The sequence below is a fragment of the Puma concolor genome, chromosome A3 (genome assembly GCF_028749965.1).
Source record: "Puma concolor isolate L17-30 chromosome A3, mPumCon1.1.hap2, whole genome shotgun sequence".
NCBI classification, from domain to species: domain Eukaryota; kingdom Metazoa; phylum Chordata; class Mammalia; order Carnivora; family Felidae; genus Puma; species Puma concolor.
The window spans coordinates 114,648,675-114,675,074 of record NC_141669.1 but is presented as its reverse complement, the minus strand read 5'-3'; the positions used below and the strand labels follow the sequence as shown (position 1 = coordinate 114,675,074).

Sequence of the window (26,400 nt, the reverse complement as noted above, 5' to 3'; positions counted from 1 at the left end):
GGGTGACACTGGAGCTAGACCTTATGGATGAGGTGGGAGGAGAGAGGGGGTGGTGTGGCCGGGCACAGGGGAAGACAGGCTGGAGAAGGGCAGATGAGTATCTGCACAGCTGTGGGCCGTAGCACATGCTCACCTGTGGGCAGAGGCAGAGCCCCAGGGAAGGGTCATCTCTTGCAGGGACACCAGGGGCGCCTGAGATAGTCAAGGGTCCGGGCGAGAGGTAAAGATATCCTAAACTTGGGCAAGAGTTCTAGAGCCAGAGCCAGAGCTGGAGCTGGGAGGGAATTCACAGACTGTCTGGCAGGAAAACTCTCAACACTTGTTGCCCGAGAGGAGGTGGGCAGGAGGGAGCAGGAGGCTGGGAAGCGACGCAACAGTCTGGCCTGGGGGTCCAGGTGAATGATGGTGCCCTCAGACGCAAGGCCCAGGTGCGGAGCAGAGAGGCTGGGTTTGGTGTGGGGCTGGCTGAGGGAGGTCCTGGGGGTGCTGTGGGAGGAAGAGCCGCACCAGGGGAGGTGGGGCTGGGTTCCACGCCTCCATAGGTCCTCAGTTCTTGGCACACCGTGGCCTGAGAAAAATACTCAATGCATCAAGAATTTAGGACCTTTCTTTGATCCTTCTAGAACAGTCCCCTTCACAGCTCTTCTACAGGGAGGGCTTAATTTGTACCAGGGGTGTCGCAGCTAGAGCTCCCCTGGGGCTTTTGACAGAGAGAGAGAGAGAGAGAGAGAGAGAGAGAGACAGACAGAGAGAGAGAGAGAGAGAGAGAGACAGACAGAGAGAGAGAGAGAGAGAGAGAGAGAGAGACAGAGAGAGAGAGAGAGAGAGAGAGAGAGAGAGAGAGAGAGAGAGAGAAGGGTTTCAGAAAGCTGGGACCACAAGCTTCTCTGAGTTTGGCACCAGGGAGTTCCTGGGTCCTGGAGGGCCTCACTTGTCTGGGAGAGGGGGCTCAGGGCTCCCTGAGAGGTAGGGTCAAGTCCCAGGCATCCTCCTGGGTTTCTATGGTCTTTTCTGTTGCCAAGAACTGTCCTCACCACCAGGAGGACAGAAGGCAGGACCTGTTCTCCCCGAAGAGGAAATGGAGACAACAAAGTCCAGAAGATAGGCTGGAAGCACCACGGCCAGGCCTCTTTTACCCCTGGCGGGTACTTGTCTTTGCTCCATGGCGCAGGATGTTCTCTCAGCAGCCCTGGTGGTCAGTTTCTGGCCTTAAACTTTGACACCTAGGCTTGGTGCCCAAATCCTGTTATTCTGAATTTTCTATTTCTTCTCTTGTTTGAGCCATCAGACAGTGTAAGCTAAAAATCACCTCAATTCAATCCTCTCTTCTTACACATGCAGCAAAAGGCCCTTGGAGGTCTCAAGGTGCCTATGGCGACAGCCCAGTGTTCCTGACCCTCAGGTGAGTACGCCCCCGCCCCAACTCTATCACTCTGCTGCTCTGCCTCTGGTCCTAACCCCCACCACAGACTGCCTACACTGCTGAGGAGCCTAGGAAGAAGCTTCTTGGCTCCACACCAACACTGGCAGGAGGTTAGGATACTTACACAGAAGGCTCCTTTCTTCCACCGATGGCCTTTTAGAGTGCGGTACAGACGGCCAGCAGAAAATCCACCAAACACCCTGCAGGGAAATGGGAGGGATCCACACCAATGGGATTTGCTGGCTGAAGGGCAGGCAGCCTATGCCAGCCCCAGAGCCTGCTCAGACACACCTACCCCATGAACATGAAGAGGAAGCAGGCCGTGGTCATGAGAGCTCCCCGGCTGGAGGGCGACAGCATCCCGAGCATGGCCACGACTGTGGAGGGAGTGGGGGAAGAGAGAGAGTCAGGGTGGCTGATGGCCATGGTCCCAGGCCCCAGCCCCCATCCCAGGATAGCACACAGGGCCCAGGGCAGATGAGGCTAAATGAGGCTCCCTTCTCCCTTGGCCTTCTTGACAGCATACTCCCTTCCTCTCTGCAGGGGAAGACCGGTCTCAGCTGCGATGCAGAGGGGCACAGTGGCACTGGGCCTTGGCTGGACACATCTTAACTGTGGCTTCCAGCCCACAGAGCACTTGCAACCAGCCAGGCACTGAGCTGACAGACAGCATTATGAACGCCAGCTCACTGAATCTGCCCTATCAGCCCTCCAAGGTAGAGGCTGGTTATCCATTTCTCCAATGAGAAAACACGTTCGCAGAGGTTAAGTGACTTATCCAAAGTTACAAAGCTTAAAGGCGTGAGGCTGAGATACAAATTTAGGCAGATCAGTTGCTGAGAGATTAGATCTTAAAAGTTCTCATCAAAGAAAAAAAATTATGTACCTACGTGGGGTGATGAACGTTAACAAAACGTACTGTCGTGATCATTTCACAATCTATACATATATCAAGTTGTTGTGTTGTCTACCTTAAACTTACACAGTGTTATACGTCAAAAAATAGTTAAAATGGAAAAAAAAAATTTAGGCAGACTGACTTAAGAACCATCTAGAATTACCATATATTAGGGTTTTTTTGGCTGTTCTCTGAGAAAAGACCTGATTTTGTTCCCAATGCCATTGCTGACTTGTGTTAGTCACTAAGGCCTGACTGTAGAGAGAGGCTGATGTCACAGCTGATGTGCGGCTTCACTGATGGAGTGGGCGTGGTAGGCTATCAATAGTGCTGGAAAACTCTGAGGGGCATCACACCACCAGAGCCTGGTGCTGAGAGGACCCAGCCTTCCCACTGGGATGGCTGACTCTGTCTGGCCCTGTGTTGCTGACATGCCCCCCTTCTCCAGGGGGGAAGCCACTCCTCTCTCAGACTCAGGCCTGTGTGCCTCTGGTGACAGGACCCCACACCCAGCCCCACCAGGCCCACTCACAGATGACTATGAGGATCATACAGAAGAGCTGAATGCCTGAGCCCAGGAGGGAGCTGAGGATCATGGGGTACTGGGGGGGCCTGAAGACATCACCATGAACCAGCTTCCACCCAGACTCTTCCATGGTGTCTTCCTGCAGGAAAGGGTAAGAGAATGAGGCTGCTTCCTGGGCTTCAGAGGAGGCAGCTCCTGCAGGGACCATCCCCAAGGACCCATGCCACCTGACTAGGGCTGAGGGTCCCTCAGGTATCAACCAGCCTCCACTCTGACAGGGGTGTAAGCAAATGAAATAGCGCTTCCCAGAGAACTGTCACATGGAAAAGGAGGGCACAAATATGAGGCTGACAGCTACATAAAAGGCAAACCTCCTCTCCAAATTCCACATGCCTCGGGCATGAAAAAATAATTTAAACATCAACAAAATGAAATGTTAACTCTGAGGGGTTTTGGGTGGTGAGATTTAGAAGCAATTTTTTTTTTAGTTTTTTAATGTTTATTTTTGAGAGAGAGAGTGTGAGCGGGGGGTGGGGGTGGGGGTTTCAGGGAGAGAGAGGGAGACACAGAATCTGAAGCAGGCTTTAGGCTCCGAGCTGTTAACACCGAGCCTGATGCGGGGCTTGAACCCATGAACCGTGAGATCATAACTGGAGCCGAAGTCGGATGCTTAACCGACTGAGCCACCCAGGTGCCCCACCCCCCCACCGCCAGCTTTTTTTACCTGATTATAAAAGTAGTATGTGTGGGGCGCCTGAATGGCTCAGTTGGTTAAGTATCCAACTCGATTTCGGCTCAGGTCATGATCTCACAGTTCATTGAGTTGAGCCCCACATCGGGCTCTGCGCTAATAATGTAGAGAGCCTGCTTGGGATTCTCATTCTCTCTCTCTCTCATTCTCTCTCTCTCTCCCTCCCTCCCTCCCTCCTCAGCTCACACATGCGCATGCTGTCTCTCACTCACTCACAAAATACACTTAAAAAAATTATGTGTTCTTGTGTAATAAAAAAGTGAAAAAATATTTTTTTGGCATATGGCATGATATTCAAATGGACAAAAAGTAGAAAATTTTTTAAAAATCCAGAAAGACTACACAAAAGATATAAAACTCATAAGTAAACAGTCAAAAGTTTTTAAAAACCCAGAAAGACATAAAACAATGCCATTGTTTTGATACATTTCCTTTAGCCCTTTATATATGTATATGTGCATATGTACATATAATTTTTAAACAATGGAATTGGAATCATACTGTATTTACTGCGTACTTTGTTATTTTCAGTTGATGTTTGATCATGAGCATTTCATCATTTCCAATAAATATTCCTTGCATTACTATTTTAATGTCTGCACAATTTTTCATTGTGTAATTGTACCATAACATAACCAATCCATTATTATGGAATATCAGGCTACATCCAGTTTATTCGAGTTATAAATATAGCTATAATAAATATTTCTAGACCAAGCCTTTGTGTTTTTGTTTTCCTTAGGAAAATTCTAGAAGAATTACTGGGTCAAAGCAAGCAAATCATTTTATAGCTTATGGTATATAGACTGATTAGTTACTTTTCAGAAAACTACCAATTTATACTTGCTTGGGTGGTGTGCAAAGGTGTTTAGCTCAGGTCAACCGTGCCAATGGTAAGTATTATACTAAAAAACACTTGAGCTGATTTGAAGGTCCAAACTTTTTTTTTTTTTAAATGTTTATTCTTGAAAGAGAGCAACCGAGCACAAGTAGGGGGAGGGGAAGAGAGAGACAGGGAGACAAAGAATTTGAAATAGACTCCAGGCTCTGAGCTGTGAGCACAGAGCCCGGTGAGAGGCTTGAACTCACAAACTGTGAGATAATGACCCAAGCCGAAGTTGGATGCTTAACCACCTGAGCCACCCAAGTGCCCCACTGTCTTCTCATTATTGTTGGACTCTGTATTTGTGGGGGGGGGAGGGGGGGGCGGTTATCCCTGAGGTAAAAATGGTTATTTGCAAGTTTACTAGCCATGTATAGTCTATACATTTTTTGTTCCTTCTCACATTAGAAATTCTGGGGCTTTTTAATTCTTTTAACTGTATCATCTTTTTTCAAGTTTGTTGCAAATACTGTCTCCCACTTTTCTGTTTTGTGTGTGTATGTATTCTGACATGCAGAACAGTTTTTAGATTTTTTGTTTTAAGTAGGCTCCACAGCAAATGCGAGGCTTGAATTTACGGCCCTGAGATTAAGAGTTGCATGCTCTACCAACTGAGCCAGGCAGGTGCCCCCAGTTTTTAGATTTTTAATGTCATATCCATTAAGTTTTCTTTCTGTGATTTCTCCCAATCCTTTTGTGCTTGGAAATCAGAAAGCCTATCCCCATCATTTTGGGATTAAACATTTATTTTCCCTTTCAAACTACTCTATGAAACACACACACACACACACACACACACACACACACACACACACACACATTTATTTTCCCTTTCAAACTACTCTATGAAACACACACACACACACACACACACACACACACACACACACACACACACAGTCTGATGGCCCTACTGCTAGTCTGCCCTCCCTCTCCAAGTCCATCCCTCCCCAGCCAAGACCTCGTACAATGTCATCCTCCTTGTTATAGTTGGCGATGTCCTTCCGGAGGGTCCGAATGATGATCATGCTCAGGATGCCTGAAACAAACGGGTGGGGAGAAGAGTTGTGAGTACTGCCAATACGGTCTCCTGGGCTGCATGCCCTCCTAGGCTTGGTGTTTTGCTGAGTGATGGCTGGGAACTTCCTCCAGTGGGAACTGGCTATGCAGCTGCCTCTCCTGAGCAGAGCTCTACCCCAGCTATCCAGACAAGGGCACACGGAGGATTGCTCCCCTGGTAGGGGCAGGAAAGAGGGCAGGGGACAGGCGTGGGCAGCCAAAGCACAGTGCTTTTTATACCAGGGAGAACAGCACCCAGCTGCTCTGTGGCTTGGTCTTACTGACTTCTGTAGCCTCACTTCCTCCCAGACTCACCTCTTACTCTGCCCTGCTTGTCTGCTCCTTTTGTCATCCGTTCCCAGCCTCCTCTACTCTCACCTCACGCCTCTACTGGGGCTATTCCTTGCTCCCTTTGCCTGCAACGCCCCACTCTGCCCTGACTCCCACCCCCGCTGCAAGACTCACTCTAGGCATCTTTGCCTTTCAACACACCAAATGGTTTGGAGGTCCCCTCACTTGTACCTCCACAGTAGCTCGTTTGCCTCTCTGGGCAGCACACGACAGTGGTTAAGAGAACGTGTTGTATGACCTCAAGCTAACTTAACATTTTAGGCTTAGCTCATGGAATCTGAAGGAATGAGAGGTTTGTAAAGTGCTTATTAACACAGCAGCTGGCCCTCAGTAAGTGTGAAATACAGAGCAGCAGGCATTATCTTTACTTCCCATATGATACTGAAATGACCAGTTTTACTCTACCTCTGCCCACTACCCTCCCCCTGCTCGCCAGCCTCTCACCAAGCCTGTCCTACCGCAGGGCCGTGGCCTTGCTGGACCAGTCCTTCCCCGGGTCTCTGAATGGTGGCTCCTCATTCAGAGAGGGTTTCTCTAAAGCAGCCTTCCACAGCTGGGCGTCTGGTCACCCTGTATCTGCTCCACAGCACTTATCACCCTCAGGTCTCAACCATGTTTTTGCTTTTTTGTCTCTCCTACCACCAGAACAGACTCTTTGGGGGCAGAGACTGGGCTGGACCCGCTCAATGCCACATCCCCGGCCTGTGGCACAGTGCCTGCACAGCATGGGCAACAACAAAATCTTGTCGAATGAATCAAGGAAGGTGTGCACGAAGAGATGTATCTGTCTCTCCCTAGGGAGCTCTCCAAGGTAGAGACTGAATCTTCTTCACCTCTGCACACCTGATGCCTAGCACAGAGCCCTGATGTCTGTTTTGACCTACACTCGGCCCCTGGAACACCCTAGAAGTCCCCCTTAAGTAATGTGATGCCTCAGACCTTCCTCCCTCACCCTCTTGTCCTCTCTACCTTCCATCCCACAGATCTCTCACCTGATAGGAAGAAGACCACCACGACGGAGTTAATGATAGAAAACCAGTGGATTTGCACATCACTCATGGTCAGGTAAGTGTCCCAGCGAGAGGCCCATTTGATGTCACTTTCCTGGAGGGTGGCAGGGGGAGGGGGAAGATAGGATGGAAAAGAAGCACTTGGGAGTCAGGTCTCTTGTTAGACAATTCCTGCCCAGACCAGAACCCGCCTCCCCTGTCATGTGCTCCAGCCCCTTCTCACCTCCCAGTGTACAGAGTAGGTGAAGTACAGCTGATTCTCCTTGGTGGGGTCAATTTCCTGGGGCGAGGAGCTGGTGCCCTCAGGCAGGGTGCAAGAACTCTTCTCGTCTGCTTTGATGTCTGTGAGAGATAGAGACTCAGTCTGTTCCTGTGGGGGCCAGTGACACTACCCATGGACTGTTCTGTGGGGTTGGGAGGGGGGCCTCAGAGGCCTGCTGCTGGGACCCAGGGTCTGAGCAGAATGCAAGACGGTTGTAAAACTGTGCATCCCAGAGCCCTGACCTTCCTAAGGGCCGTTGGGGATGCAGAGAGGCATGTGCTGGGTGTGCAAGAGGGGGTCTGAGACCCTCATTTAATGTCTTCCTTCACTCAATTCAAACATTCACGTATTCACTCAGTCACCCTCACCAAACAGGAAAAATACCACCAATTCATGCTATCATGTTTTCTCATTCACTGTCTCCAAAGGCCCAACACTTCAGTACTGCGATCAGATGCTTCGTTCTTCATTTACTCATCTGTTCATCCTGTTATCTGTCCACCAATTTAACACATAATAAGAACCTACTACGTGCCCAGTACTGTGCTAGAAACAAAATGGGGAGAAAAGGAGACAGAGTCTCTAAACTCAAGGAAACAGTTGAGGGGAGAGATGATGTCAAAAAATCCCACGGCAAACGTAAAGCTGTGCTCACGACACTCACCAGAAGGAGGAGCAGCACAGTGCTCTGAAAGCACAGGATCTATGTCTTACATGAGATTTCTGGGTATGACTGAAAACGAGGTTCCATAGCTTAAAAAGAAAAACAAAGAAAAAAAAAAAGCCAGAAACCCACTACCACCTGGACCAAGGCCAGGCCTGCTAAATCCAAGTATGTCCCATGGTGAGCAAAGGCTGACAGGTGAGAAGCTGGACCAGGTCCTATCAGGCCTATAGGGCTAGGGTTGGGCTCTCAGATTCCTGCACAACTGTTGACCTGGGCCAATTCTAGCCTACGCCAATCACTCACACAGAGGAAGAGAAGCACAGAAACCAGCTGCCCGACCGCTCTGCCTGCCCCTTTGTTCTTCAACTGAGGGTAAGCCGGCTGGTTCTTATGAGAGGCCTAGCCAAGTCCCAGTGGCTGTGTGTTCTTGGCCAGGTCACCAATCTCTCTGAGTCTCTGGTTCCTCATCTATGATCACCACATACCTCCAGGGGTTGCCGGGAGGTGGTAAACTGGGAAGGTGCCAGGCCAGGACACAACAGATGGCAGCTCTCCCCTTGCTCGTCACCTTTTCTGATGGGAATGCAGTGACCCTACCTTGGCCGGGCCCATATAACACAGTGGCCTATCAGCCGTCTCAGAAACGAGTGTGAGAAGACCCTGGGTGTGGAAGCCCAGGCCCATCCAGCCCTGCCCCTCTGGTCACACCTCCCCACTCACCCTCCAGCCTGATGCTCTGGGGAATCACCTCGAAGCGGACGACGCGGTACGTGTGCTCCTGGTCCTCTTCCAGGTCCTCCCGGTGGTAGTAAAGGATGAACGAGAGGTGATTGTGCAGGTAGATCTAAAACAGCGATGGAGAGAACAAAATACCAGCAGTCAAGAAATAGCCAGAGAATCACCCCAGGTAGCAGGTCCCTCCCCTCGTCCAGCATGCCGAGCTATTTCAACCTGCCAGAAACACTGCTCTCACAGCACTCCCCACTCAGAAACCCTCTAGGGGTCCCTGGGGCTTAGGCCCACCATTCAAGGCCTTCTATCATCTTCTCAGACATCTAGCTCCCCCGCAGTCTCCCCTGACATCTCCCTGCCCCGTGCACAGTCCCCACTCCGCAGCTGTGTTCTCACATCTGCTGCAGCTAGGATACCACCCGACTCCACTCAGCTCGAGCCTACCTAGTTTTCAAGGCCCACCTCCTCCATGACAACCTGAACGCACAACAAGCTCTTCTGAACTCCGCTGGCATCAGTCGTCATGGCGCCAGCACCATCAGTGAGCAGCAACTAGGACTTAAGATGCAGGGTCTACATGGTCAGTCCTCTTCCTAATTGAGACCAGAAGCCCTTTGAGGACAGGGATTTTGCCTCAAAAGAAATGGTTTTGCCTTTTATTCCCCACGCGGTAGGAGTTCCGTTTAGAAAATTAGAAAGATAGGAGAATCACTATTACAACCATTGCCATTATCAGCATATTTCTCAGAGGCTGTGCTATGAAGCAGACACACAAATTATCTGATTTACACTGCATAACAACCCCAAAGGGCGGGTATGGCCATTACATACATTTCACCGACAAGGAATCGAGGGCACAGTGAGGAAATAGGTAGGCTCAAGGTCACTCAACAACTAGTAGGTGGTGGAAGTGAGATCCAAAACCCAGGAAGCCAGCATGCTCTAGACCACTACAAAGCTCTCTTTCCTACATACTGATGGAATTCTGTGTTTTTTCTTTTGTTTTAGTCTTATAAATGTGGAATCTAACTTTTTAGGGACTGTGCCTTCCACTTCCTGTGTAGCATCTGCCAGAGCCTTGCCCAAAGCACTCGGACTCTGACAGGCCATGCCTAGGGGCACTAAGAGAAAGCTGCCCTGGCCATCCTACCTTTGTGATAAACCTCTAGCTAAATATATCCTTCCCTGGGGCCCCAAGAGCTCCTGCCTTAAAGGGTGAAACTCCCACAGCCCTTCAGCCCGCCGAGACACCCTACCTTGTTGACATCCGTGAAGCCAAGCCGGTAGCCATGCTCAAACTGCACATCCTTTTCCTTCTTCTTGTCATCGCCTTCGCGGTTGGAGTAGAGCTCCAGCCGGGTGGCCACAGGCAGGTTATCGGCAATGCTGGAAACCGAAGGCCCGCTCAGTCCCTCTGGGCCGCCTCTCCCGCCAGTGCCCTCCCATCCACCAAGGCGAGGCTTGCAGGGAGCAGAGGACAACTTACAGGTGGACATAGTAGTCTTCCGTGATCCGCTCGGCCACAAGCCGGCTCTGTTCCACGGTCAGGGTCACTGGCTTGTTGGACTGGCTACACAGAACTTCACACTTCTTTTCGCTGTTCATTAGCACCTGGAAAGGGGTGTTGACAATCCGGTCCCCTCTCAGCACCTCTCCTGCCGTAAGAGAGACAGATGGATCTCAGAGTTTCAGCCCTGAGGTTGCTGAGGCCAGCAGAGCCACGGGGACACCAGGCTGACTTGCAGGGCCTCTGGCAGTTCTGCACCTGGCACTCAATGCTCTGCCCTGTCTGTAGATAGCTTGCCCATCCTACTCCCACCTGTACGTTCCACCCCCGTTCTGCTCTATCACCCCCAGACTCTCCAGGGCACATCAAATATGCCATGTCATTCCATGCCTCTGGGCCTCATGTCACTTCCTTTGCCCAGAGTGCTACTTCTTGCCCCATGTTCCTGGGAAATTCCTCCTCACTCTTCAAGCTGTTTCTATTTCACCCTCTGGGAAGTGCTTTCTGAGTTCTTCAGGGCTGAGCCCGTCACCCTCTTCCCTGATTTGCCTCTGTATACAGGCAGTCTTGTACAGTGGCGAAGACAGGACTGGCCATTGAACCTTGGCTCTGCCACTCACTATCTTAGCAGTCTTGGTTAAATTACTTAATCTCAACAAACTTCAATTTCCTTACCTGTAAAATGGGGATTATAATAGTAACCATCTCACAGGGTTACAATGAAAAATAAAGTACCAGGCACAGAGCAGGCAGATAACAAATACTATTTTTATCATCAGCATCACCTTTGCACCTTTCCATGTCAATGATGTGACTTTGCACAATGTGTTAATATATTAAATTTCTGCGACCTCTGAGTTCTTTTAAGAGCCGACAATGTGTCCTATTCATTTCTGTGTCTTCAGATCCTAGCTCAGGCAGGGAGAGGAAGTGGACTGAAATCCAGCACCTGAGATTTTTTAGCCAAAACATGTTTTTACTTAACGAACTGGCACACCCTGTGCATGCCTGTTGCTTCAGAGGGGCCTCCGGATGTCATGCTAGCAGGCACTGAGCAGTTAGGGACTGTCAACTAAAACCGATGGCACTTTCATTCTGAACTCTACTAACAGTTCTTCTGGGACATTGTGAAACTGGGGCAAGCTGAAGACCCACCAAAGCCAACAGGCAGGACTAGCTCCTGCACGAACACTTGGTCTAACACGTGCTTCCCAGCATGGACCTGCTTGGATACAGCACTCTCTGCCTAGTCAGTCAGTCATTCCTTCAGTTGTTTGTTTGTTCATTCATTTGTTCATTCATTCATTCGTTTGTTCATTTGTTCCTAACTAGTATTGGTTACGTGCTGGGCCCTGAAGATGCAATGTTGAACAGACATACTCATGGATCTTACAGTGTAGTGGGAAGACAGACTTTGGTTAAATCATCAGGATAACGAGACTACATCGTGTAACAAGAGGAACTTGCTCTAGACATGGGGGAGCAGGTCTAGGAAAGTTTCTCTGAGGAAGTGATGTTTAAAGTGAGCTCTAAAAGAAGAGAGGCGTTAACTATGTAACGAGACAGAGGAAGAACATTCTAGACAGAAGGAACAGTACATGCAAAAGCTCCTGAGGGTGGGAGAAGTGTGGTGAGTCTGAGACACCTGTGTGGTTGCAGTGCAGAGGGCACGTGGGAAAGTGACTTAAGGTGAGCTCAAGAGATGGGCCAGAGCTGGACCTGAGGGCCTGGGGGCTGTGCTGGAAGTCCGATCTTTATCCAGGGAGCAAGAAACGCCAGTGAAGGGTTGCTAACAGCTGAAGGAAGATAGTATCTGATTCTGATGACAGAAAGATCACTCTGGCTGTTTTGTCAAGGAAACACAGAAGAGGCAAGGGACTGGTTGGGGCGATGCCAGTCAGTCATGCACGTAAGCGATGACGGTGGCTGGTCAGGGCTATGCTGAGGCTGGAAGCACGTACACAGATTCAGGAGCTACCGAGCAGGCAAAACTAGGGGACCTGATGCTGACTGATAAAAGGGATGAGTGAGGAGTGGTGCACATCAGGTAGACTGAGGTTTTCACAGCCGAGTGCTAGGGGGAAAACAGGAAGAAGAGCAAATTTAGACCGAAGGCATTTTTTCAGTTTGGAGATGTCAGGTGGGTATGTCAAGCAGGAGGTGAGATATCCAAATTTAGGGCTCAAAGGCCAGGTCAGGGCTGTGGATAGAAGCTGTGAGTTGCTGGCCTGTAAACCGTGCGGCAGGGCACGAGCTGTGCCACCTCAGGGAGTACGACACAGCCATGCAAAGTAGCAGCCGTGACGAGTGTGGACGAGGCCACTCAGGAGAGGGACTCCCCTTCTCCCCCTTTTAGAAGCCTAGTAACAGCAGCTGAGTCCATTAAACTCAGGGAGCAACTGGCCAGTGGAGAACAAGGATGCCAATAAGACACGTGCACGGTCCACTGTCGAAATGATTCAGGTCATACTCTTCATTTCACAGACGGCCATGCTAGAACCAGACAGGGACAGTGACTAGCCCATGATCATTCAAGGGGACTGTGGTAGTGCTAAGCTCTTGGGCCCCTTCCTCTACACCATGCCCTAATGCCCACTTCTTTTTAGTTTACAAGGAGCTCACCTGAGAAAAGGAAGGACATACACAGAGAGAAACCAATCTGCAGACCAAGCCAGCAGGTATCATTTCTTGATATTTAGAAATTAAATTTAAACCAGGAAAGAGGACATGCTGGTTTGGAACGGCTCATTTCTAATACAGAAGTATTCCTTTCAACCTTTAATAGCTGGAGCAGAGAGCCAGCCAGGCTGAATGAGCTACAAGCTATGAACGTGGACCCTCTAAGAGAGCCTGACATTGTACTCCAGTGCATCTGCCACAGACACTCCCTCGCACGCCATGATATGAACCTCCATCAGTGCGATCACCATGAGCACAGCCCTCAGACAGCCCAAATGAACCTTTCTGGGGAAGGCAGCCAGGACAACAGAAAGAATCGTCTTTAGAGTTAAAAACAAACAAACAAAAAAAACCTGGGCTAATATCTCAGTTTCTCCACCTATTGGCAAGTCTTAACTCCTGAAGCTGCTGTTCCCTCTACTATGAAATGGGGGTAACCCTATTGGTGAATGACTGGGGCACATGACTTTACCTCCTTTTGTCTCACTTCCCTTACCTATGTTAAGGGGATAGTAAGGGTAGCTACCTTCATAAGGGCTGCTGTGAGAATTAACTAAGTTAAAGCAGAGAAGGGCCTAGAACAATGCCCAGCTCCTAGAAGAGCCCTGTAAATACTAACGGTGGTGATGATGATAATGCTAAGTACAAGGCTTGCCATCCAACAGGTATATAATGAAGGAGGTTTCTGCTCCATTCAGGTAGGACACTAACATTGACTGAATCCTCCTGTGGATTCTTACACTGGGTCAGAAGTGGGAGAGAGAGGAATGGAAGGCATGATCCCTCCACTCTAAGAGCCCCTAGGCCATGAAGGGAGCCACTCCTTGAAGACAGAATGATACAATACAGCAGGATAACTTTTGTACACAGAAGTTTCTATTTCTTTTTAAAAAAAATTTTAAATGTTTATCCATTATTTCACACACACACACACACACACACACACACACACACACAGTGTATGTGGGGGAGGGGCAGAGAGAGAGAGGGAGACACAGAATCTAAAGCAGGCTCCAGGCTCTAAGCTGTCAGCACAGAGCCTGACACGGGGCTTGAACCCACAGACCATGAGATCATGACCTGAGCTGAAGTTGGAAGCTCAGCTGACCGAGCCACCCAGGTGCCCCAAGAGGTTTCCATTTCTATGAGGCAGGAACATCCCCCAGCTTCATAGAAGATATGGCAGAGGCTCAGAGAGGTTAAGATCACCCAGTGTCACACCGAGGTGCTGAGCCACAGGCTGCCAACGAATCCACACCAGCTCATGGGAAGGGAGGAGCTGCTCTCAAGGGTCCGGGTAGCAAGGGGCCTGGAAGACAAAGCAGGTCACGTTTCTCAGACAGAGACAGGTGGTTGGGCGTGGCATGGTGTGGTGTGGAAAGAGAAAAGAAGCATAAGTGACAGGCAGGAGGGGCAGCCCAGACAGTCAGTGGAAATCAGCCCTGAGGCAACAGTACGAGTCAAGACTGAGGGCTGGGAGGTGCTGCCTGGTTCTGGTTAAGCTGACTAAAACATCTGAGCCATGGGTAGCCCTGACAGAGAAGGCAGCCCTTTCAGAGGCCTGCTCAAGAAAGTTCTCTCCTTTCTCCCTCCTCAGCTAAAAGAGGGAAGTCTCCTAAGTTCCTTGAGGTCAGGGACAGCATCCTTCCAAAACCAAGATGGGCACAGAGTAAGTACTAATAATTTTGTCAGGAACAGAGGCTTCTGAATGAGTGTCCTTTGCTTTAAGTCTAAAATTCTACCAAATGAAGAATTATTTGAATTAGAATAAAATGGCTACTATTTATGGAACACATATGTCAGACACTGCGCTGGGTGCTTCACACATTATTTGAGGCAAGTCTTGCACAACCACTTAGCAAGAACTATGGTGATGTTTCTGCTTCCTTTAGGGCCAGAGGTAGTCACTCATTCTTTTAATTAAAAGCAGAGTAGGTTACAGAAGCCAAGAGAGACAGAAGGGAGTATCTAGAAATCAAGGGAGAGCCAGTCTGAGCAGTAGCCTGCAACTCTGAAGTCCAAACACATGGACTCCAAGCCCAGCTTAGCCATTAACAACATGACCAGAGGCAAGTCACTTAACCTGTAAAATAGGCATAAAAACAGCAACTACCTCCCCGGGGATGTTACGAGGATTGAATGAGCTGATATGTACGTAAACCACGTAGAATGGTGTCCAGCACACGGTAAAGTCAGGGTTCACGGCTATCATCATTACGCAAAGATCTGGCTTCCCATCTGCGACAGGCTGACAGTGAGAGAAAAAACTTACCGAGATTCTCTGCCTTGTAGGTTATTTTGCTGGGCTGGCAGAAGGGCAGCGAGTAGTATTCATAAGGTAGCTGGGTTCGAGAGCTGGTGAGCTTCACAGCCTAGTGGGAGAAGAGAGGCTGTTTGTTGTTCCTCCATCCAGAAACCAAGACAGCTGTTTCAAGAGTTCCACCTGTACCCACACATCGTTGGTATAGTTGCAACGTTATCAAATAAGCAAACTAAGTGCAGCAGATGCAACTGTAGCATACTACACACGAGAAAGTCTACAATTCTGATTTCGTGTGTCATCAGCTTTAGACTACATCACAGATTTTGTTTAAAATCATAACCAAATTCAAATACACTGAGAGTCTGATGTCCTTTGACCCTATAATTTCACTTCCGGGCATCTTTCCTAAGGAATAACTCCAAACGAGGATAAACTTTAGGAACAAAGAGGTCCACTCCTTGCTCATAACCACAGCGTGGTTACAGTGCCTACAGTTCCTCGAGCCCATCAGGCTCTGCACCCGCTGCTCCTCTTGGTCCGACCCCGTGCCTGTCTGGCTCCTTCTCACATTTAGGTCCCAGCTTAAGGCCCCTCGTCTGGAAGTCTCTCCCCAACTATTTCATCTAAGGGCATTCCTTCATTTGCTGTACTCCAACATGTGTAGTTTCCCAGGTAACAGGTCTGATACAACAAAATTATTTTGTTTACCTGTTTTAAAAAATCAGTTTCCCCCACTAGAATTTAAGATTTAAGCTTCATGAGGGCAAGGACCTACAGAGCCAGGCACACAGTAATGCTCATTAAATGTTTGCTGCATGACAGAAGAGAGGAAAAACGTGAAAACAAGTATAAGCCCCCACAATGGTCAGTAAGCCATAATATACTCATCCAATTAAATATCATGCAACCATTAAAAATGAGGTTTAAGAAGACCATGAAGGAGAATGTTTAGGAACTGATAACATGCACACAGACTATAGCTCTGAAAATAGTGACAGTCATAGATAACACCAAACCGTAGGTAAACAGAACAAAATGTCGCAAAAAAAAAATTCTAGTCTACGTGTAAATAAAATTATCTTTGCTATTTAGAAACTATCAACCATTCCTCATGCATCATCTATAAAAGGACAAATAATTTTTAGAATCCAGGTCCACAATCCTTTTTTAAAATTCATGCTTTGATATGGAGGTTCCTTAAAAAATGAAAAAATAGAACTACCCAACGACCCAGCAATTGCACTACTAGATATTTATCCAAAGGATACAGGTGTGCTGTTTTGAAGGGGCACATGCATCCTTATGTTTACAGCAGCACTATCAATAATAGCCAAAGTATGGAAAGAGCCCAAATGTCCACCGACAGATGAATTGATAAAGATGTGGTGTATATATGTGTATATATACATATACACAATGGAATATAACTTTTTAAAAAAATTTTTTAATGTTTATTTACTTTTGAGAGAGAGACAGAGAGACAGAGCACAAGTGGGGGAGGGGCAGAGACAGGAGGGAGGGAGAGGGAGGGAGACACAGAATCCAAAGCAAGCTTCAGGCTCTGAGCTGTTAGCACAGAGCCTGATGGGGCTTGAACCCACACACAAACTATGAGATTGTGACCTGAGCCAAAGTCAGACGTTTAACTGACTGTGCCACCCAGGTGCCCCTATATACAATGGAATATTACTCGGCAATCAAAAAGAATGAAATCTGGCCATTTGCAACAACATGGATGGAAGTAGAGTGTATGATGCTAAGCAAAATAAGTCAGTCAGAGAAAGAGAAATATAATTTCACTAATATGTGGAATTTAAGATATAAAACAGATGAACATAAGGAAGGGAAGCAAAAATAATATAGAAACAGAGAGGGAGACAAATCATAAGAGACTCTAAAATACAGGGAACGAACTGAGGGTTGTTGGAGGGGTGTTGGGCTAAATGGGCAAGGGGCATTAAGGAGGACACTTGCTGGGATGAGCTTCGTGTGTTGCAAGTAAGTGATGAATCACTAAATCCTATTTCTGAAATCATTATTATACCATATGTTAACAAACTTGGCTTTAAATTAAAAAAAAAATCTCATGCTTTGAAATTAGGAATTTATTTTAAAAACATTTTAATGTTTATTTTTGACAGAGAGAGAGAGAGACAGAGCATGAGTGGGAAGGGGCAGACAGAGAAGGAGGCACAGAATCAGAAGCAGGCTCTCTCTGAGCTGTCAGCACAGAGCCCGATGCAGGGCTCAAACCCATGAACCACGAGATCATGACCTGAGCCACTACCTGACTGAGCCACCCAGGAGCCACAAAAATTTTTATTTTAAAAGGGCAGGGTGGACAATGCCCTCCAGCTGAGTCTGGAGCAGTACCCCATATTTAATGACTATCTGTGTAAAGAAATGCAAAAATGTTCATACTAAGTGGGATAAATAAAGTCAAACACTTCAGGCCAAGTCTTGTCTATAAGGAACTTAGAAAAACTGGGTTTCAGAGCTTTTTAGATGTCAACTAAGAGAGAGAGGACATCTATTAAGCGTTTCATGAATTGCTTGAGACAAAATGGCCAAAAAGTTACTGTCTATTAGAACAGCCTGCTATTTTGTGTTTCTCCCATTCTCTCTTTCTGGATAATCAAAAAAGAATCCACATTGCAAAGAAACTGAGCCCCACCTTTATGTTCCCTCCCACCCTCCCTCCCCCAACCCAAAGTGTGCCCTCTTCCATCCCCAGCCTGGCAGGACTGGAAGCCAGAGCCACCCTCTCCTCCCTGTGCCACAAGCTTTGCTCTGGAGGCAGCTTTTGACAAAAGCACTGAGAGGAAGGGCACTGCAGTAGTTAAGAGATGGAGCAGTTAAGAACTAATCCTACTTCTTTGTCTCCATATGACCTTGGGCAAGTTGGTTTACTTCCCTGGGCCTTCGTTTCCTTATCTATAAAATATACGGTAAATCTGTAAAATATACAGTATCTGCCTCAGAGGGTTCCTGGGCCGGGGGGGGGGGGGGGCGGAGAGGGAGGAATAGTGAGTTAAATCAGGCATAATGCCTGGCATGTACATAACCCTCAATAAATGTTACTTTAATTACTGCTCCTGAAAGTAACAGTCTGACCTCCGAGGAATAGAGATGCTCACAATAATGCAACACACCTAATGTTGCATCTACTCATTAATTACTGCTTAGTTCTAAATGCAGATGCTTTTTAACATATTTACATGCTTTCAGACATACTTATACACCCTGCCAGGCTATGTATTAGGAGCTGGTAACACAGCAGTGATTGAGACAGATAAGATCCCAGCTCTTTTACAACTTGATTCATAGCAGTTTTCGGTTTTTTTGTTTTTTTTTTAAACAAATGTATTATTTATATATTTATCCTCTTCACTGATTAACAACTCCTGGACAATCACAAACTGCTTGTATGTGATGCCCCAAATAAGCACGACACATAGCAAGCTGTCATTTTGCTAATACCTAAAATGTGGTGTCAAACAAAGGGGCCCATACATGGTGGCACATTAGGTAGACGGCCCTTTGTGACCTTCTTGTCTTCTGTTTCTCCTTTTGGACACTGTGACGCTCAGGAAAGGATACAAACTTGATTTTCATGCAATCTTACTGAGTCGCTTCTGCACAGACCAGTGAAGATGTGGTTCACATCACCACGATAACGAGGCAGGAAATGTACGTTTATTTTAGGAGCAGGATTTATTTTTGGAACTAAGTTTTGTTAGCCCTTTTTACAAAATCACTAAGGATGTGAAGGACTACTCAAAACTTTCAACTACTGGTTACTTTGCCAAGGGAGGAACAGTGTAGTAGTCAAGTAACTGGGGATTTACAGAGGCGAGGGGATGCCAAGTGCCCTACACGGTCAACACTGTACAGGAAAAAAAAGACCCAGAAAAATACCAAAGTATTAAGAGTGGTTATATTTGGGTGACGACAGAGGAAAGACCCTTTGGCTGGGAGCCCTTGCACAAGATTACGCCCCTTCCCCGCCCTCCCTGGTGGCAGTCCATATCCAATGACTGGTTCATTGAGGGATACAAAGAACCAGTCCTCTTGCCTCAACTTGGAACAACTCTGAAGGGTCAGCCATTCCAGTTCCAGAGCTTCCTGCAGGCCTCAGTGAATCCCTCTGCCCAGTCCTGCTTCCCTCACTCCCTCCCGAGCGCTGACCCTGAGAGCCTATCCAATAAATCTGTACCATATCTCTACCTCAGAGTTTGTATGGATCCAAAAAGATCCACCACCAACCCCTAGCCCTACTTGGGGCTCTGAGAATGCCACCACCAGTACACTGTTAAAGAGCCACTAATCAAAGTGCCAGCTTGCCCACTGCCCCTGACCAACCATATGTTAAGAGACTCGTTCCCCACCCTGGCTAGTTGACTGACCGACAGGTGGACATCTAGCTTGAAAAGCAAAGGTGTCTGGTGGGATGGCTTCTCTTTACACTTGAATTGTTCATGCACCAATTTGCCTTATCTATTTACCATTGATTCCACTATTTATTTGGATCTGATTCATTTTTTAAGGAAATACATTTAAGAAGCTAATACTATTATCACTATTAAAAATGGAAAACCGGGGCGCCTGGGTGGCGCAGTCGGTTAAGCGTCCGACTTCAACCAGGTCACGATCTCGCGGTCCGTGAGTTCGAGCCCCGCATCGGGCTCTGGGCTGATGGCTCGGAGCCTGGAGCCTGTTTCTGATTCTGTGTCTCCCTCTCTCTCTGCCCCTCCCCCGTTCATGCTCTGTCTCTCTCTGTCCCAAAAATTAAATAAACGTTGGAAAAAAAAAAAAAAAAAGGAAAACCAAGAGCAGCCATAAAATCATGAGTTGAAGCAGTAGCTTATATTTCTTAATACACGTTAAAAGAAAATAGCTATTAAAATAAATCGTATTTGTCAACTACTTGAAATCACCTCATATACCCCCACTCAGATGGGTAGTACACAGTTTAGAAAAACTGAACTGGGGAATCCAGCTGTGGCAAAATCTGCAAGCAAAAACACAGCCGTATACGATAGGCTGTGTATGTGCGGACAATGTGGGTTATGCAAGAGAAACTGGTGACTGAGAAGAGAAGGGAAACTGATGAAAGAGGGAGGCAGAGGTGCCACAGAGGAGGCAGCCGGTTGAGAGAGACAGACAGACACGCACACACACTCACAACTAGGAACAGGGACACACGTGAGGATGAAAGTGAGAGAGAAACACAGGCCTGGCCAGAGCCAGAACCAAAGAGAAAGCCGGAAAGGGACACAGAGAGAACACACTCCCACAAGCAGAGTTGCAGACAGGGAAAGAGAGAGAGATGAAGAGGCAGAGTGCCCGGAACGGTGGACTCGGGACAGCACTCCCCTTCCAGCCAAGCAGCACGCAGCGGACTCGCTTTTTCCCAGGGCGACTGGCACGGGCTTTTGTTCTCTGCAAGCTTGGGCCCATCTCACCAGGGCCCTCCAGCCAGGCTGCCAGCACAGAGGCTCCAACAGTCCAGAAACGCACCTACCTTGATTTCTACAGGGTCGTTCTGGTGGAAGTTGATTGGTGCAACCCCAGGGACGTAGAAGGCGTGAGAATCACACGCGAGCGAGAGAAGCATCAGGGACCACGGCAACCAATCCTGCTTGGAAGAAGAGAGGCTGTAGTCAGAATGGGGGAAAGAAGCGAACATCTCCCTGGGGCAGGTCAAGTCATAACACCTTCACGTCTGCTTTACCTGACCCAGTGTCATCCCTACTCTGTAAGTGCTGCCTTCCACATGCCCCCAAGAGTCCCACACGGCACAGATCTTGCACTTCTGCACTTCTGGAAACGAGTCACAAAATGAGTGAAGTAATTAACATGGGGACAAAAGGGAAGACTGTCATACAGGAGCCACACTTCCCCACTTCCGGATCAATGTTCTTTCCACCATGTCATGTTGTATCACTCTTCAGTATAGCTAGCAGGAAGCTAAGCTCCACAATGTTCCACAAATTCCCTTTTTTCTATGTAGCAATGGGCTTACTTTGTCAGGAAGGTTCCATATCACCAATACAGCTTCATACACGCCTTCTCCAAACTGTATGGGCCTCATCCCCTGCCACTCTCCTCCTCACTCAGTTCCAGCTATGTTGGCTTTCTTGTTGTCTCTTGATAGCAGGCCCTTCTCTACCCCTCAGGGCCATCCCCTTTACTGCTCAGAATGTCCTTCCCACAGATACATGCATGGCTAATCTCATTCCTTATTTCATTCAGGTCCCTCTCAGACGTCACGTCCTCAGAGAAGCCTTCACTGACAATCCTATCTAAAATAAGCACCCCCACGGTTCCCATTACCCATTCTCCAGCCCCCTTGCTTCATGTCTCTTCATGGACTTTGGTACTTGATATGTACAATATGCATGTGTTTATTTGTGCAGTCTGTCCCCTTCCACTTGAATGTGATCTCCGTGTGTCCCCAGTGCCTGGCACAGAGCAGGCACTCAGTAAATGACCTACCTGCAGGATAGTCACCTGGGAAAAGACAAGAGTGACCAATTACTGGCCTCAAGAAATGCACTCCATCGAAACATCTCTTTCCCTTAACAACATGCTTCACCCCCTCAAAGAACTAGAAGAGTTTCCTGATTCTCTCTCTCCATTTGGTCTAGACAAGGGACTCTTGTCCAGACACCCGGATCACAGATTCACTAGTGTTCCTGCATCTGCCCTGTCTCTCTGCCCCCTGTACTGTCACAGCATTTCAGACCCTTGTTTCCTCTCACTGGACACAGCCTTCTGATCACCTTGCCTCCACAGCCCCTCCATCCTTCAAGTTACCAGCACACACGCGCGTGCGCGCGCGCGCACACACACACACACACACACACACACACACACACAAACTCAGATGGTTCTTTGGGAACTCAGTTTTATATGGAGTCAGAATTGCTCAGGGGGCTTGCCAAAAATGTGGCCTCATCTGCATTCTTACCAGGAGCACAAGCTGAGAAAAAGTGGCTTTAATAGTTTAAGGTTCTGAGCTTGGTGTACTTTTTGTAGATGCATAGCTTGGTTAAAGCCTTAAAAAGAATATATTCAGAGTGTCCCCCCCCCCCCCCAATTTGCTGTAAATGTAAGTATCTGCCAGCTTGTTCATTATGAAATTACGAAGGAACAGTGCGACCCCAATAAAAACAGTGAAAGAGGACTATGACAGCTGTACTGTACTTAGTAATCAATGGGGTCAGGGGTTGACAGCAGGATATTTAAAAGAAATGACCAGACCAGAAGGTAGAAAATTATCAATGGGGTAGGATTCTATATAGGAAAACAATACTTTCCCCTTTCTGTCCCTTAAAAATTTTTTTAATTTTATTTTTTTAAGTTTATTTATTTTGAGAGAGAGTGTGTGTGTGAGTAAGAGGAGGAGGGACAGCGAGAGAGGGGGAGAGAGAGAGAATCTCAAGCAGGGTCTGCGCTGTTAGCACAGAGCCCAATATGGGGCTTGAACTCAAGAACCGTTGAGATCATGACCTGAGCTGAAACCAAGAGCAGGATGCTTAACCAACTGAGTCACCTAGGCACCCCAGAAACTTTCAATTTTAAAGTAAATTTAGATTTATAAAAGAGTTGTAAAAATACTATGAGAGTTCCATGTACTCTTCACCCAGTTTCCTCTAATGTTAACAGTTTACATAACTACAAGCAGGCAAGGCTTTTAAAAATAACTAGCTTAAAAATGTTTTGAAAAAGTAGCACATACACAGTAAATAATTCACACAGTACAAATGGATATACCATGAAAAAGAAATCTTCCTCCCACTTGGGCTCCCTATAGACAACTGCTATCACCAGTTCCTTGAAAATCCCTCTAGAGACATTTTACGCACTCACAAAGAGAAGGGTTTAGTAGTATGAGTTTGTCTTGAGTACAACAACAACAAATAGGATTTATTCTCTCTTTTTGTGATGGAAAGCCTACGGACCCAGGCTGGCTACAGCATCTGATTTCCTCTCCAGCAGACAATTTCCTCTAATTGACCTGTTGTGAGAAGATTATGGCCCTTCCTCTTTGGAGCCCTGTGCTAGGCCTCATTGGTCAGTCTTTAGGAATGTGAGTGCTTTGAGTCAAAGAAACAAATCAGGTCCTCTTTCCCCAAATTCCTCTTTCTACCTGAATTCCAGTTCACTAAATGCAAGGAGAACAAATCCTGCAGCTCTGGCACAAACCGCCACACAAATGTTTAAAAAACAAAAACAAAAAAAACCACCTGTGAATTTTTGAAAAACGAGGCAGAAGACAGACCATCCTCACGCAAAGATACTATCAACATAGCACACATCAATGGATCTTAGAGGAAGGATCAACCAATGAAAAATGGCAAAGGCTATTTCCTTAATGTGCTATCATCTTTGAATAATACAAGTTGGCAACCAAAAGCAATTCAGAAGTTCAGTTGAGAATTAGGGGGTGCATCAAAATGACACTGTCAGTTTTAGATATTAAAATGTCACTGTTTTGATATTCTCATATGGCTGGAGGGATAATTAACTAGAACCCTTCTGGAGCAGGGGGCAATCTGGCACTCCATCAAAAGCATTCCCCCTCCTCCCCAAGCACATACTCTTTGACCCTGCAATTCTACTTTGAGACATGTTAAGAAAAATATGGCAGGGGCACCTGGGTGGCTCAGTTGGTTAAGTGTCCAACTCTTGATTTCAGCTCAGGTCATGATCTCATGGTTCGTGGGATAGAGCCCCATGTTGGGCTCTGTACTGACAGCTCAGAGCCAGGAGCCTGCTTTGGATTCTGTGCCTCCCTCTGTCTGCTCCTCCCCACTTGTTTTCTCTCTCTCTCACGCTCTCTTTCTCAAAATAAAAAGGAAAAATTATTTAACAAAAGAAAAATACGGCAAATATGCCAAAATGTACACAAAAGGATGTTCAATATGGTGTTATTTAAAATTGTGAAATTTTCGGGGCGCCTGGGTGGCGCAGTCGGTTAAGCGTCCGACTTCAGCCAGGTCACGATCTCGCGGTCCGTGAGTTCGAGCCCCGCGTCAGGCTCTGGGCTGATGGCTCAGAGCCTGGAGACTGTTTCTGATTCTGTGTCTCCCTCTCTCTCTGCCCCTCCCCCGTTCATGCTCTGTCTCTCTCTGTCCCAAAAATAAATAAACGTTGAAAAAAAAAAAATTTAAAAAAAATAAAAAATAAAAAATAAAATAAAATTGTGAAATTTTCACTAAAATAGCCAATATTAGTGGAATAGGTTAAACTATAATGTATCCACTTACCTATTTATATACTCACTAAAAAGGAAATATTTCTTGAATGGGAACATTTAAGCTTTAGATCTAAGTAGAACAAGCAGGGGATAGAACACTGCATAGCAGGATTCTCCCCTTTTTAAAAAAGTTACCTTTGAGAAAATGTGTAGCAGGCAAAACGGGCTCTGGGTGTAATGGACTTTCTTCCTTTTTTTATATCTCTATTTCTAACTTTTCTTAGGGGATTATAAAGCATTTATATCAATTAAGAAAAATAATAAAGTAAATTACACAGAAAAAAAAATCACCCTTCTGAACACCTAGGGTAGAGTAATTCTAGGTCGGTATGGAAGGACTTGAACCTGCTGGCCCAAGATACCTTTCCATCAGCACCTTCCACCTTTTGTTTCTAAGCCTTCAGGAAAATCCCAAGATTGTCTTGCCCCTTAGTGAGCAGACTTGGTCAGGTGAGGCTGCCTTTAAGCCTCTGCTCAAGCTGTTTTTCACACCTGCTCTCACCTTATTCAAGTCTACCTACACTTGAAGGTCCAGTTGAAATGTTCTTCAAGACCTTCAGATCTCCACAAATATGTCAAAATGTACATAAAAGGATGCTCACTATGGCGTTATTTAAAATCGTGAAATTCTGGAATATACGCAATTTCCTTTTTAATTACCTAGTTATATACTACGTTAATAAGTATATAACTGGGTAAGTGGATACATTATAATTTAACCTATTCCACTAATACTGGCTATTTAAAAAAAAATTTTTTTTAACCTTTATTTATTTTTGAGACAGGGAGAGACAGAGCATGAATGGGGGAGGGTCAGAGAGGGAGGGAGACACAGAATCTGAAACAGGCTCCAGGCTCTGAGCAGTCAGCACAGAGCCCGACGCAGGGCTCGAACTCACGGACTGCGAGATCATGACCTGAGCCAAAGTCGGACGATTAACCGACTGAGCCACCCAGGCACCCCAATACTGGCTATTTTAGTGAACAACTTCACGATTTCAAATAATGCTGTGAACATCCTTTTATGTACATATTTTGTGGTATTATTCTTTCCCTTTCTTTTCAAGGTACCTTGTAAATATCTCTATGATGTCACTAGAGGCAAGAGAATGGAAACTACCCAGTACCCAACTTTCACATCTGTACATGTTCAAGGATTAGTGCTTATGTTATTTGGCCAATACTTAAATCTGCACTTGTCTAAGGCACTACTATAGTACATTTCATGCTGAATTGTGGTCATTTAAGTTTCTGCCATCTGTCCACCTGCACTAATTACTTGTCTAGCCATGTTATGGGAGTACTCAAACTAATAATAAGCATCAACCAACCTCTGATCTATAAAAATATAAAACCATCCACTCACATAAGATTCAATGCTATGGGTTTTGTTTTGTTTTTTAGTAAGCTTTATGCCTAACATCGGTCTCGAACTCACAACCCTGAGAACAAGAGTCGCATGCTCCATGGACTGAGCCAGCCAGGCACCGGGGAATGTTATGGTTCTTAATCTCTGCTGTATCCTTAAGAATCTGATTTTTTTTTTTTTTTAATTCTTAAATTTAAGGAGTTCTTGATACCTCCTACCTTTCCGCCTGTCCAAGGATCTAGTTTGAGACTCCTGGAGAATATCTATTACCCCTATACCCTATCTGTACATCTAGGATAGTGGTTCTCAACCCTGATGCATATCAGAATAAGCTGGGAGTAAATGGATTAAATTCCCAATCAAAAGGCACAGGTTGGCTGCATGGATAAAAAAAATAAGATCCAGCAATATGCTGTCTACAAGACACTCACTTCAGATCTAAAGACTCACGAGGGCTGAAAATGAAGGGATAGAAAAACATATTCCACATAACAAAAAGAAAGCAGGGGTAGATATACTTCTATCAGACACTACAGACTTACAGTTTAAAATTGTGTTTAGAAACAGAGAAGGTCACTGTATGAGAAAAGGGTCTATTCAATCAGAAGATATAACAGTTATATCTAAGTTATAAACATATACACACCCAACATCAGAGCACCTAAATGTATAAAGCAAATACTGACAGATCTGATGGAAGAAACTGACAGCAATACAGTAATAGCAGGGGACTTCAATATCTCGCTTAAAATAAG

The 26,400-nt window shown here is 46.6% G+C and overlaps 1 protein-coding gene across 3 annotated transcripts in view; it reads right to left on the bottom strand.

The window, feature by feature from the left end:
* TM9SF4 (transmembrane 9 superfamily member 4) overlaps positions 1-26,400 on the bottom strand; it is a 53,656-nt gene that overhangs the window by 11,042 nt on the left and 16,214 nt on the right. The window contains exons 1-12 of one of the 3 annotated variants that reach the window (XM_086701951.1): positions 20,746-20,767; positions 20,536-20,649; positions 15,021-15,120; positions 10,049-10,217; positions 9,819-9,948; positions 8,551-8,674; positions 7,125-7,243; positions 6,884-6,995; positions 5,450-5,520; positions 2,854-2,986; positions 1,719-1,800; positions 1,548-1,623 (exon numbers count right to left, since the gene is read on the bottom strand). In XM_086701951.1, the coding sequence (XP_086558077.1) occupies positions 1,548-1,623; positions 1,719-1,800; positions 2,854-2,986; positions 5,450-5,520; positions 6,884-6,995; positions 7,125-7,243; positions 8,551-8,674; positions 9,819-9,948; positions 10,049-10,217; positions 15,021-15,120; positions 20,536-20,649; positions 20,746-20,760 (1,245 nt within the window). In that variant the 5' untranslated portion in view covers positions 20,761-20,767. Of the gene's footprint in view, positions 1-1,547; positions 1,624-1,718; positions 1,801-2,853; positions 2,987-5,449; positions 5,521-6,883; positions 6,996-7,124; positions 7,244-8,550; positions 8,675-9,818; positions 9,949-10,048; positions 10,218-15,020; positions 15,121-20,535; positions 20,650-20,745; positions 20,768-26,400 lie in introns of those variants that run through there. The other 2 variants (XM_025931863.2, XM_086701952.1) reach the window with 2 other exon arrangements.